Source organism: Curcuma longa, chromosome 19 (genome assembly GCF_044706935.1).
Source record: "Curcuma longa cultivar G26 ecotype Majalengka, Jawa Barat chromosome 19, ITB_CL_G26_1.1, whole genome shotgun sequence".
In the NCBI taxonomy this organism is placed as follows: domain Eukaryota; kingdom Viridiplantae; phylum Streptophyta; class Magnoliopsida; order Zingiberales; family Zingiberaceae; genus Curcuma; species Curcuma longa.
Window position 1 is genome coordinate 798,512 of NC_133879.1, and position 13,979 is coordinate 812,490.

The 13,979-nt window shown below is 37.2% G+C and overlaps 2 protein-coding genes across 2 annotated transcripts; one reads left to right on the plus strand and one right to left on the minus strand.

The window, feature by feature from the left end:
* Window positions 1-303: 303 nt before the first annotated feature.
* On the minus strand, window positions 304-3,800 carry LOC141812613 (adagio-like protein 3). Its single transcript, XM_074700627.1, has 2 exons — window positions 3,350-3,800; window positions 304-2,073 (listed from the first exon to the last, which is right to left on the minus strand). Exons 1-2 carry the CDS (start codon window positions 3,619-3,621, stop codon window positions 486-488), a joined length of 1,860 nt encoding a protein of 619 aa, XP_074556728.1. The 5' UTR covers window positions 3,622-3,800; the 3' UTR covers window positions 304-485.
* Window positions 3,801-8,519: 4,719 nt separating this feature from the next.
* Window positions 8,520-10,766, plus strand: LOC141812706 (uncharacterized). The gene is made up of 5 exons (XM_074700716.1): window positions 8,520-8,603; window positions 8,680-8,853; window positions 9,665-10,054; window positions 10,302-10,448; window positions 10,533-10,766. Exons 1-5 carry the CDS (start codon window positions 8,520-8,522, stop codon window positions 10,764-10,766), a joined length of 1,029 nt encoding a protein of 342 aa, XP_074556817.1.
* Window positions 10,767-13,979: the final 3,213 nt, after the last annotated feature.

Sequence of the window (13,979 nt, forward strand, 5' to 3'; positions counted from 1 at the left end):
TCTACAAAACAGCCCTAATCTATATGTCCATATGTGATCTCCATTCTCCAACATTGACAGCTAAATCTAAAGGTTCTGGAAAAAGAAAAAAAAAAGCCAAAATGAATCATTTATGGAGTCCCTGTAAAAATAACACCAATTTACCTGTTATATCCTCAGAAACTTCTTATAATGTTGTCCTCAGCAAATTGCTACAGGCTTAGATCGAGTTGTTCAAGAGAGTGTATTCAGGGCTTGAATATTTTGTAAGAGCCTGTGACACTTGCTAACAAGGAGCTATATTGAACTTAATCTGAATCAGTGTTAAAACAGAGAACACAAGCACATATATATATAATATATTATACGAGCAAAAGGACCATACACACCATATTTAGATACAACAGAGGACGTTTATTACCACACCCGCAAAGACTACCACCCTAAAAGCAAGAACAAGTTAGGATGGTACCCACTGCACCACCCTAAACCATAATGTTCTGAATTCACGCATCTCCATCAGGTCTACTGGCCAAGCACAGCTCATGTAACTCGTTCAGAATCCATTCTTCACCTGTGTGTCCGCCAAGAACAAGAACCCTCGTCCCTCCAACTACACAAGTGCTATGCCCCCACGCAAACTTTGGTGGCTGACCAGGGACGTTGAGGATCCTCCATGTCGGTTCTTCTTCCAGTGGATCCAGGAGGAAGAGCTGAGATGGGGAGTGAAGTCCTGCAACTGATCCACCAAAGATGATGATCCTTCCACAGGGTAAGCTCACTGCTACATGGTCCAATCTAGGTGGAGGCCCTGCACCTGGGAAACCATTAGTCCCAAGCTGCCTCCATTGTGGCTCATCTTCTTCTAAATCGATACTGTAAGTGTCACATGACCGCAGCCTTAGTGTACCACTCTTTGCCATACCCCCAAACATTAAAATCTTAGTCTTGTCATATACTGAAAGCGTGTGGCCGAGCCTTGGGGGAGGAACCCATGAAGAAGGTATCTCCCTCCATGTTGGCTTCTCTCTTGTCAAATCCAGCAGATAGGTGTCACTTAGAAGCACACCAGCATCTGTACACCCACCCGATACAACCAGTTTCGATCCATCGACAGTGCAAGAGCTGTGCCAGGATCTGGGCAAAGGGGGAGCTTCACCAAATACTTCTTTCCATGCTGGCTGCTTGGCATCCAAGTCCAACACGAATACATCGTTGAGTAGTCCTTGCTTTCCATAGCCCCCGAAGACAACTAGCCAAGATCCATTTAGACATGAAAGAGTATGTCCCCAACGCCCTGGAGGAGACGAAGTGACCTTCACACGGTGCCATTCAGGATTTGTTGACTCAAGATTAAGGACAAAAGTATCATCCATTGGTTGCATGTTGATGCCTTCTCCTCCAAAGAGAACCAGCCGGTTACCAACAGCACAAGCACTGAAATTGCAACGGGAAGGTTCTACTCTACCGCCAACAGTGAACTTCTTCCATGAAGCTGCCTCCAGTGTGGTTAGCTCCCTAGCAAGTCTGCCCCAGCCTAATTTTTTGGTGCTCAGTTCCAATCTTATGGTCACTTCTCTTCCCCATGCATTTTGGCAAACCACCTTCCTCAAGTGCTCATTCTTTGTTAGCTGACGCATCCTTGTGCATACTGATCCAATAGATGCTACATCCCTAGGTGTCAGTCGTGACAGAATGTTGTGAGCGAGGACTTCATCCGAGAGCTGGAGAATCCCACAATAGTCTTGATTTCTGATAATGCAGTCAGTTTCAGAAATAGAAGAATTTGCATCCTGATTAGAGGACTTAATGCAGGAGCTGTGTTTGAAGACAGGGTAGGATAAATGGTTGAGATCGATGTTTGCTTCAGAGTATATCTGAATCCCTATAATGTGGGTCACAAAACCATCATCACCATATATGGGCATGAGCCTCAATCTGTTTACCAATGGAGTTCCATCCTTCCGAAAGTTGAGAATCTCTCCATGAAACTCTATGCCTTCCTCTAGACATCTATGAATTTCAGCAACAACCATAGGATCCACAAGGGGATGCCTTCTTTGTGCTCGTGGATCACGAAACTGCAAGAATCGGCTGAAATGGAGTTCTAAAATGATCAGATATTAAATCTTTATTTCTTAAATGAAAAGACTGAAAAAAAGTATAAGAATTGGAGGAGAAATGGAGAAAATAATGTCTGATTATATCAAAATAATATAGTACCCAGGATAACAGATGGGATCATGTATACCATGATGTACACTCAGATTTTTTAGCAATGTGGCACAAGAAATAATGACTTCTTTTCGACAAACAGAACATCAATATGTAAGCGTCAATACATTCCAAACATAAAACTGGAACAGATAATAACATGATTGTGTTCTATCAAAACATTTCCAACGTCACTAGGTCTGCAAAAACTGGAATTAATGTCCTAATTGTATTTCTCAAGTAGCAAAATGAGCCAAGGCAAAAAAGCAAGACAAAGAATAACAGGACAATAGAAACCTCTTGAATCCTCATATGTCCTTCAGAGAACTGTTTGACCAGAATGATTCAGATGTATGCAATTTCCATTCTTATTAAAAAAGCTCTACCCGTATAGATTTGAGTTAGGCTTTTACCTTGTACAACTTCAATTGTATAGGTTACTAGAACTCCAATGGCCCCCAACTATTCATTTTTCACAATTCCTAATGTGTTAAACAGTACGTAGCCAAATTTCATCCCATTGCTCAATCGGTCATATATTTTTATATAAAATGAACAATTTGTGTACATTCATGATGTCTCAAGGAAATTAAAAATATTCATACGAGTTTAATCGGACTAACACTGAAACAAGGTAAATGTGAAAGAAACATGTGGCACACGCAAGACGAACAAGGATACAATGTGATAGACCTATCAGCGTGATCATTAATCGCATATAATTCATAGAATTCCTTCTTTGAGAAATTAGTTCAACTGACAGAAGTAGGGGAGAAGATCAGGCATTTAAATACGAACAAAGGAAACATAAAGAGGCGATCATACACAGGACCATTTTTTCTTTTTTGCCCGGGTCACAAAAAAAAGAGAAAAGGGATTTTAATGCCAATTGAATCATCGAATCTCCACCTCCCTTCATGTTTATACTTGCCACAGAGTCAACGAAATGTTCTAGTCAACAATGATCTTGCTAAGACTTCATATTCAGAAACAAGACGATCGAACTACCAACACTTGATCAATCGGGAAAAAAAAAAGACGTATGAATCAGTCAAAACCACTCAAACCAATTCAAGAAGAAAAACGAACTTTTTTCTTAGCGATTCTGCATCCACCACAAAAGTGGTATGTTTTCACAGGAGGAATAGAAACCCACCAGTTCCTACCGAGGACCTCGTCGGCTCGGTACCCGGTGGCGTTCTCGAAAACGGTGTTGACGTAAATGATCGGGAAGTCAGGTTGGGCGGCATCGGAGACGACGAAGGCGGAGGGGGTGAGGGGGTAGTAGAACCGCCCGAAGTCCACCATCTCCTCCTCCACCGCCTCTTCATTCTCTTCCTCCACTTCCATTTCGTCGTCCGGCGACCACTTCATCCGCTTCAGCGGCTTCTGCTCCCCTCCTCCCGCAGTTTCCGCTCCCGCCGCCATCCTCCACGACTCTCGACAGACGACGAATTCGCTACAAGAGAAAGATCAACACGCGCACAAGAACGGAGAGAGCTGAATTAGGGTTTAAAAGGAGATCGGGATAGGGATCGGGATTGGGGAAGTAGGAAGTGGCGGTGGACGAGGAGCTGCAAAATATCTTCGCATGTCATAGCAAATAAGATTCCTGAAAATTCTAGATATAAATGATGATGCTTTTTAATAAGTTAAAAGGAGTCGGCACATTATTGGTGAATTGGATGGACCCACCGCGGGCCCACAAAGACAAGATTTTATGAACCACTTGTACCTACACTAAGATATTTTAATTTCTTATTTAAAAAAAAAAGGAAATCATAATTTTGCTACGAGTTTTGCATTTATGATGTTGTGGGAGGATCCAAATGATAATATTTTTTTTTTTAAGTAGAAAATGCTTTGCTCGTCTCCTATTGGTTGCCTTCCTTGGTGATGTCTGAGTCACGAGGAAGATATTTTCTACTTGTCTTGGTCAACTCTTTAAAATATCCTAGATCACTAGTTTGACAAAAATCTATAAAATTGACAATTAAATTCTTACTTTTGCTTCCTCAATTTTTTATTAATTTTAGATTTTGATTTTCCTCCTCCTCCTCCTCCTCCTCCTCTCTTTAAAATTTCCCTTTTCTTTGAAAAAAAATATATTATTTTGTTGCGTTATTATTTATTTGGTGAGTGGTGGGGAAATATTTATGCTTCTATTTAAGCACAAATTAGATCATAATTATGCAATTAATTAATAAGACAAGTGGATGATGCTTCTTCATGTGACATAATAAGCCGCATTATGAAGTATTTGGTGAAACTGATTAGTGATAATAATTAAAAAGTCTACTTGGTGAAACTGATTAGTGCTGTAATTAAGAATGGTCCCTAAGCAGCATCCAGTTGCATTCCTAAAGTATCTTATCAAAAGTTAGACACAATTGAGCGAATGTCAAATCTTCAAGTGGGTGATCTTTTGAATATACGTGTATAATTTCTCTACCACCCTCACAAAGTCGAATATAAACTTTTCTTTTGTAAAAAACAACAATTAAATTAAAAAAATTCAAATTAGGTCAGGATGATGGTTAGACTAGTTGAGTCGAATGAACCGATCGATGAAATAGGCTAGGATGAATAGTCTATCATTAGTCTAAGCTAAATGATATTAGTTGAAAAGCTTATTGAATGAGTCAATGACTAATTTTTGTAATACTTTTTAAAAAATAAAAAAGGTAAAAATTAAAAGAACACCTTTAATTTTAATAATAATAATAATAAATCTTTAAAAAGAAGTTCTAACAACGCTTTAATTAATATATTATTTATTTCAAAAAAATTTTATTCTATCACTATTGCTAAGTACCTACTACTCTTACGTATTAAAATAAAGCAGGTTAATCTATAAAAAATATTATATATATATATATATAGAATACTTTTATATTAATTTTTTTACCAACTTATTTAAAAATATTGGTAGCTGCAATAATACTTTTATAATAGTTTTGATTTTTTAAAAGTAATATCTACCAAATTGATAAAGAATTTTTTAAATAAATTATTCTATATATAATCTTTTTCACTAAGTTGAATTAAAAATCATAATTTATTTTAAAACATCATAGCTTAGATGTACCCTATAGTAGTAGCTCTATAATAACATTGAATAAGAGTTTTTTTATGAAAAATATGGTGAGCACCTTTTTTATTTATTTTTTTTATGTTTATTTGACTAGTCTAATCAGTAGGGTCATATTTTTTTATTTTTGCTCAAATTAAAATTCATTAATCGCGTTAGCGAAAACATCGTTTTAAAAATCATAAGACATTTAACTTAGACATGTCAAGATGGATTGATCAAACCAAACGCAGCCCAAGCGATTGACTTATTCTTATTCCGTTGGGTCAAGCTTGGTCATCATCATTCTGGGATCTATGAATCCTAGCCTGAGTGTTTTTTTTAATTAATAAAAAAAATAAAATGGTGACTTTTATCTTTACGGTAAATTCTTAAAGGTAACATGAAAATATCTACATACCTAATTTTTAATTTTTTTTTCAAAGGTGCACTTAATTTCCACTTTACTCTTCTTCCAACAGTTTATTTTTTTCTCTCATTTGCATGCAATATTTCTTCTCTTCTCTTTCCTTTCTCTTTTATACGTAATATATTTTCTTTTTTTCTCTTAAATTAAATTAAATTTTAATAGATGATCTTTTATATTTATTTTTTATTTGTAATTTTAATTTTAAAAGTTTAATGAAAAATAAAATTTAAAAGAAGGTTAATAAAATATTAAAAATATTTTTTCTATTTTTAATATCTTTTATTTTTTTAATATATAATTATAAAAGAATAAAAAACAGGAATAAAAATAATAAGGAGAACTAATTTTATTAATAAAATTAATAAATAAATACTTTAGTATTGGTTTTTAAAAATTAACACCACAACTTTAATACAATATCGCTATGGTTTTAGTTTCTGAAGACCAACACTATAATGGTATTGGTCTTTGAAAATCAGTACCATAATATTGTGAAAGTCTTAAATGCACTATTGGAAGAGTTTTAAAATAGCAAATAAGGACTTATTTGAACGCAAGTTCACCTAATAAACCCACAAGAATTGGAATGAGCCAAATCAAAACTCTCTAAGTCCATCAATGAATTTTGATCAAAATCTATTGATAGATCTAGAAGACTAGGATGTCTAAAAATTTATAATACGATGGAAGAGATGAGTGTGTAAAAGGGAGATATGGTGAGAACCCTTAGTCTAGAGTCTCATATACGAAGTTATAGATCCGTGCAAATTGGCACAAAGTCTGAAACTTTCTAAATATTTTGAGCAATATTGAAAATTTTTTACGATAATAATGGAGAATACATTTCAATTGTCGAGCACTGCAGAAACCTACAAGAGTTAGAATGGATCCGATCAGAGTTCTCTAAGTTCATCAATGGACATCGAAATTTATTGATGGATCTAGGGAACTTGGATATCTAAAAACTTATAATGAGAAGGAAGATGTCAGTGTGTAGAAGAAGGTTTATATGGTGTCCAATACTAGTCCTAAGACACGTAAGCGAAGTTATAATCGCATGCTAACTAGTATAGATTATGGTGCTAGTTTCTGAAGACCAGCACCACAGTGGTGTTGGTCTTAAGAACCAATACTACGATGTTAGTTATTCTCATACACTATGGTGTTGGTTTTTGAAGATCAACACTATTATGGTACTAGTCTTCGAAAAATCAACACTACAGTGTTCTAAAAGTTTCAAATCATTTTAAGAATTATTGGAAGAGCCTTAAAATAATAAATGAGGACTTATTTGAACTCAATGTCATCTAATAAACTCATAAAATTGGAATGAACCTGATTAAAGCTCTACGTACATCAATGGATTTTTATCGAAATCCATTGATGGATGTAGGAGACTCAAATTTCTGAACACTTGTAATGAGATAGAACAGATGAATGTGTAGAAGGGAGATATGGTGAAAAATCTTGGTCCTGAGTTTCCTACATGAAGTTGATCCTGAGTCTGTTATACGAAGTTATAGGCTTGTGTCAATTGGCACAAAGTTTAACATTTTTTAAACCTTTTAATTTTAGCAATGCTGAAAATCCTTTACGATGATAACAGAGAACATATTTGAACTCCCGAGCACTGTGGAAACCTATAGGAGTTGGAATGAGTCTGATTAAAGCTCTTTAGGTCTATTAATGGATTTTGATCGAAACTCATTGATAGACCTAAAGACTTGGATTTCTAAAAACTTATAATGAGATGGAAGAGGTTAGTATATATAGAGACTAATCTTGGTCTTAAGGCACATAGGTAAAGTTATGATCATGTGCCAGCTAGCACAGATTATAATGTTGGTTTCTGAAGACCAGTACTATAGTAGTGCTTATTTTCTGAAACCAACACCACAGTGTTCATTCTTCTCACACACTATAATGCTGGTTTTTGAAGATCAGCACCAATGTGGTGTTGGTCTTAAAAAATCCGTACCACAATATTCTAAAAGTTTCAAATCATTTTGAGAACTATTAGAAAGGTCTTAAAATAATAAGCGAGAACTTATTTGGACTCGAATTTACCTAATAAACTCACAAGAGTTGAAAATGAGCATAATCAGAGTCCATCAATAAGTTTTGATCGAAATTTATTAATAAAACTAGGGGACTCGAATTTCTAAAAACTTACAATGAAATGGAAAAGGTAAGTATATAGAAGGGAGATAAAATAAATAAATTTAGAAGATTATCTATTAAAATTAAAATTTAATTTAATTTAAGAGAAAAAATATTGCAGGTAAAAGAAAGAGAAAATATTGTATGCAAAGGAGTTAGGGATAAAATGAGAATATGCCTTTTGAGAAAAATAAAAACTATTAGGCATTCTCAAATTTTAGGCGGGTCTTTTGAAAATTTACAGTATTTTTTATTATCACAAAGTGAACATCCTTTTCTTAAAAAAAAAAAATACACTCATTTTTTTCATTTTGAATACTCTTATTTTAATATTATTGTAGTACATACTGTAATAAAATAAAATAAAATAATTCTAATTTAATTAATAATTATTGCATACTAAGCGCACTTTTATTAAATTATTATATATCAATTAATCAAAATCATTTAAATTTATCAAAATTATTCCATCTCGATTAAAATCACTCAACATTGTTGTAGTAGAAATGTCATAATTATCATAATAGTTTGCAACAACTATAGATATATCTGTTACAACATGACAAGTTAGCTTTTAAAATAAAAAATATATAATAAAATGTAATTTTTTTTAGAACAAAATATTCTTTTAACAATAATAAAAATAAAAATCACCCCCTTAAGTATATGGGCTGGATTTACATGTGGCATGTCGGGCCTGAGTCCGTGTCAAGTTTAGTAGCCGGACGATGCGTTGCCATACTGGCGCAGGTTAGATTGTGTCGAGAGATTTCCTCGATGGCGGTAAAAAGCACCATCAACCAATAATGATTTTCCACGTGTTCAGACGCTCCCGAGGTACCACGTGGCCCCTGAGGCGTGCGTATGGCTGGCCGCAGGAGGCGGCGACGCGCCCCTCGAGACTCACGTGGGGCCCTACGCCGCCGCCCATCGCACGGTTACCGTTCACCGCGTCGTCAAGATGGACGAACGAGATCTATCACCTTTCGCCCCTTCGTGCGTATCATCTCACATTAAATGAGACAACTCCTGCTTCTTTCTATTCTGAGCCCCTTCAATTCCACACAATTACCCAAACGCTACCCGCCGCTTACTCGCTTTGCGATTCGACGCCAGTCCCGATGACACCGGGCCCCAACCATAGTCAATGGAGACGAAGACGAAAATCTCCAAGTCTTAATTTTCTCGGTGAATAAGAAAAATTGGAGAAGCAAATTAATAACCTTCCAATTCAAATCCACCTCCCATTCTATCTGTCGTTATAAAACAATCGGCAATCTTCTCAATTATTATTATTATTATTAATTTTTTTTCTATCGAATTAGAAGTATTCACGAGTTGTTGGTCTCTTTCACAGATCAGTTTCTACCGCAGTGAAAGCAACATGGTAAGAGATCGCCACCTCTCGACATGGTTATCGAACCTTGTTCGTTCAATTGCGTCGTCGAATTTTTTCATCTGAAGTTGATTACTTAAACCCTAGCTTAGGTTTAGTTGATCGGTTGCCCGATTTCGAGCAATTTTTTTTTCCGGATGAATTGTGGTTAATTAATCGATCTTCAATCTTATTTGCCTGTTTCTTTCGACTGGATTGGTTGGAATTCTACTGCAAATTGATTCGTAATCGATTTCTTTTTGGGTATTCGACAATTGTCTCAGTTTATTTGGTGGAGATTTTTGTTCGTCCCGTTCCCTGATTGTGAATTGATTGAGTTGCGAATCTTTCTTTTATCTTCATAGATGCGATTCGATCGATCGATCGCCGATCGCTGCTGTTTAACTAATTGACGGCGATTCGAATTCGTACTTAGGTTGGTTGTGCATTCCAATTCGGGAGCAAGAGCGTCATCAGAGCAGATGACGAAGTGGAGCCGCCGGAGGAGGAGCAGGAGGAAGAGGAGTCGTCCGAAATCGAACTCGGCAAGAGGATCGAGAAGCGGCAGAAGGCGGCCCCGCCGTCGGCTTTGCGGTGGGTGGAGCTGCTTCTGGTCGGCGAGTTCTTCGGGTCGTGCGAGGAGCACAAGGAGGACAGGAAGAGCGAGGAGAACATCTTCTGCGTGGACTGCGGCCGCCGGATGTGTCCGCACTGCCTCGCCGGCGGCCACCGCGACCACCGCCTCCTCCAGATCCGCCGCTACGTCTACCAGGACGTCGTTCGCGTCCACGACATGGCAAATCTGCTGGATTGCTCCAAAGTCCAGGTTAGTTAAATTCTTCAAATCCCATAAAAAAATCTCCTCTCTTCTTTGAACGGCTCGATATCTATCAAAAATCATACCTTTTTTCATTTTTATTTTTTTTTCCGTCTAGAATATACAATATTTAAATCGTTGTTTAACACTTTCCTGTAATCAATTCCTCTGTTGGAAATTTTTGTTAATAATTCTTGTAAATATAAAATTATATTCATTATTATCAATTATTTAAGCGTGATTAGTCTTTTTCTAGCCTTACATTGTGAACAGTGCCAAAGTTGTGCTGCTAAAGCCGAGGAGGCAATCCAAGCCCTTGAAAACGAACACCGGTGGCCCCGCATGCAAAATCTGCCGTCGGTCCATCTCCGAGTCTCACTGCTACTGCTCCGTCACTTGCTTGGTTATTACCGAAATAATCTTGTTTGTCAGGGGTACTTTTGTCAATTCAATTGAAAAATTTTTGCTGACGCATGATTTCACGCAGGTTTCCGACGTGGACAGCGCTGTGACGGTTAAGGAGCCCACCCCCGTCGGTTGCCAATCAGAGCCGCTGCTTGCAGATCGGACGGCCAGTAGTGAGGAGCAGCCGTCCCCATCTCACGCGGCGTCGCCTCCACCGTCTGATGAAGGCCAGGAGGACGCTGGCCGCTCGATTCCAGAACCATCAGTTCGCAGGGTTCACAGGCGGAAAGGATTCCCTCGGAGAGCTCCCTTTTGAAATTGAAGAATGGTGGAATATTTCTTGTATTTATTTATTTTAAATTCCCTACTAAATAAAACAATGAACAATCAATCATATATTGGATAGATAGTGAAAATACAAGCAACTCTTTAAGAAAAATATGCATATTGCTTCATTCTTTTTGTCACATTATTATAACTGCTTTAAAAGATGTACATAAACCAAGAAATGAATACAATTGATTAGATTACAAACTAATACTTCCTATCCAATATTTTAGCTAGCCTTTTTATTTAGATCACATTGCATTTCATTTGATAGGTATATATTCATAAGTGACTTTTATTATATTAGTGGTTTTCTTTTGAATTACATATTTAAAAGTCATGAAAAGCACTTTATGCTCCCTAAGTATTAACTTAGTACAATAATTATACATAAACTTGTGGCATTTTAGTAGTAGCTAGTATGGATGAATTGAGAGAATCCTAAACTCATTCAGTCTACACGAATTTAAGAAACATCCTTAAATTTCATGTGGATTTACTATCATTGATAGAATTTATGGCTCTTAAACTCTTCCTTGTATCTTAATAGTGATTTATAAATTTTCTAAGCTCCCTACTTACAACCTAACTCTTATCTTTCATTTCAGTAGGAACTTATAGCAGGTTTCCTCTTTTACTTCGTGAAATTTATAGGTCACTTTTTATTTCATAAGAATTTATAATTGTTACTCAACTTACATTTTACAATTTATAACTCACATCTTTAATTTGGCAAGGACCTCTGGCAGTTTCTCAGAATGCCATAGCCATTTATGACTTGTAATAACTCGCTTGTTTGGTTCAATGAAGTTTAATACTATACCTTAGTTTGTCATTAGGACTTATGTCTAACCTTTTGCAATCAAAAGTAGTTCCTTGGCTTGCCTTTTACAATCAACAACTCACCTTTTGAGTTTGGTGATAGTCTAAAGCTCACCTCTTTAGTTTTGTAATAACATACTGCCATTCCTTAGTCAATCTCTTACTAGCTCACCTCTCCAGTTAAATGTGGCTTAAGGATGTAAGGCTGTTTTGTACTTAGCTTATCATTATAGCTCATTTCTTTAGTTCAGAAAGAACTCAAGATCTAAAGATCGTTCCTAAGTGTCTTTAGCTTTCTTTCTTGAGTTTAACAAGAACTCAAGGTGTTCTCTCGCTTTCCTTTCACAACCTAAACTTCACGGTGAGTTGTGCATATTTAAGGGTTTCTGTAGCAGATTTATGCATATTTGGAGCTATTATGGAATGTGTGGACCAAGACGCAGATATGGAGGAAAACTCTTTGGTGTTCGAGAAACATTATAGGTAAAATTTATATATTTTCTCTGTTAACAAGATGTGAGAAGCCTCTGGGACATAGCTGAGTTGGTTACGATGGAGCAGACTTGCAGAAGAGGACAAGAGTTTGAATCTTCGGCGAAGCCGAGCAATATCCTCTTCCGTTCTGACCAATTGCCGTTTCTCTCGATTTACCTCTCTCACATATGATTGTGGGACCAACCATGTGGGGCTGCTAGAGTGGTGGTACATTCCATCTTTTTTACAGAAGAAAAGAGGTGAGAAATTACATATATTCTTTATTCTCATTATATAACATATCAAGTCATGTTGAATTGCATCTTTTCGATCACTTTGCAAGTGACAAAGATATCATAGTGTGTGTGGCGTTTTGGTGGGCGTAATTTAAGGTTCTTGTAGTTTGCTCGTCAAAGTGTGAAAATTTGATGACTCTACATCTGCAAGGAGAAAGAAGACTGTGAAAATCCCTAAATTTGATGTCACGATAGGGCTTCAAATTAGAATTTATAGATTTTATCGAAAACCCGCGATAAATACCGAAAAAGGAAGTATAGGGGCCTCGAGTCGTGTTTTTCCAAGGACTAATAGAAAATTGAATGAATTGAGCTTATCGTGTCGTGTTTTTGGGGTTTTCTATGAAAATGGAGGTTTTTGGTGTTTCTCGAATCAATTGTGAATGAAATCAACAACTAAATAAAAAAAATGCAAAAATTAAACCTATGAATCCTAGAATTGCAAAACACTAACTTATAAATGAAGTGGAACCGAATTCATCCGTATAAACTAATTCTAATTACCCAAATGTAACAAGCTTCACAAACACATATTCCTACAGCTAATCAATTAACAAAGTCCTAAAACCAATGGCACGGGATGGCACGGAACAGTGCATTCAAAAACCAACCGAATGAATACTAGCTGAAACTAGAGATCAAGAACACTTAAAAACAGCAAGATTAGCTACAAAATCAAATGGTTCAAGCAAGTAATTCGAATTGATAATTGCAAAGTCTAATTAATGAAGTTTAAAAATGAAAGGTGCAAGTAATCAGAAATGAAGAACAGAGCGCATCCTCTTCTCGCCATTTCCTTCGATTCTCCTCATCCCGGCGTCACTCGAGCTGCTGAATCCACATGTGGGTTCAATGATCCTCAAGAAACTTCAATTTCGGTCTCTGGTATGGTTTCCTTGCAACTAGATGCTGCTTCAATCGAAGAAACCCTCTTCGGACAGAAACAAGACATCGGCGCAGGCTGTGAGTTGGCAAAACTGGATTCCGGGCTCCTTCCTTGCTCCGATTGGCTTTCTGATGCTTTAGGATTGCTCGCCGTACCTCGGAGAACCCCTCCTATGGAACTCGGCGCCTGATTTTGCAGCCGATGGCCGGAGCACGAAGAAACCGAAGTTGGCGCCGCCGGAAGAACCCCCGCCGTCGAGCCTCCTCCAGCTGCCGGATTTCACCCAAGGAACCGGATTTAAACTCTCTGTTGATCAAGGATAGCAATGGAATTGGTTTGGGAGGAAGGGGACGCCTGTGCCGTTACGTCGCTGAGCAGGGGACGCTGCGTCGGGGACGATGAACAGTGGCGGAGCCACTGTTCATCGATTAAAAGGAGGTTTATATAGTCTGATTAATTGATTAATCTCGGCCGTTGATTCTTGATCCGACGGTGGAACTTGATCTGGGGTTTAGGGCTTCCAAAAAATTCCGGAATTTGGATCATCCAGATCATGTCCTTCATGTTGGCTTGATCAATTTGACAAATTTGACTTGATTTGACCGCGGTTGAGCTCGAGTCGGATCCGATTTAGCCCTAAAATCAATAAAAATCCATTTAATGCCAAAAAATCACCATTAAATCACAAAAATTATATCAAACCTCAAATTATGCAATATGGGAC

Excerpts from the sequence above, each read along its gene's own strand:
- LOC141812613 (XM_074700627.1), bottom strand. The coding sequence starts at position 3,621 with ATGGCGGCGGGAGCGGAAACTGCGGGAGGAGGGGAGCAGAAGCCGCTG. Across the intron at positions 2,074-3,349 it reads GAGGTCCTCGGTAGGAACTG|CCGATTCTTGCAGTTTCGTG; the intron begins GTGGGTTTCTAT and ends ACTCCATTTCAG.
- LOC141812706 (XM_074700716.1), top strand. The coding sequence starts at position 8,520 with ATGGGCTGGATTTACATGTGGCATGTCGGGCCTGAGTCCGTGTCAAGT. Across the intron at positions 10,055-10,301 it reads TGGATTGCTCCAAAGTCCAG|CCTTACATTGTGAACAGTGC; the intron begins GTTAGTTAAATT and ends GTCTTTTTCTAG. Across the intron at positions 10,449-10,532 it reads ACTGCTCCGTCACTTGCTTG|GTTTCCGACGTGGACAGCGC; the intron begins GTTATTACCGAA and ends GATTTCACGCAG.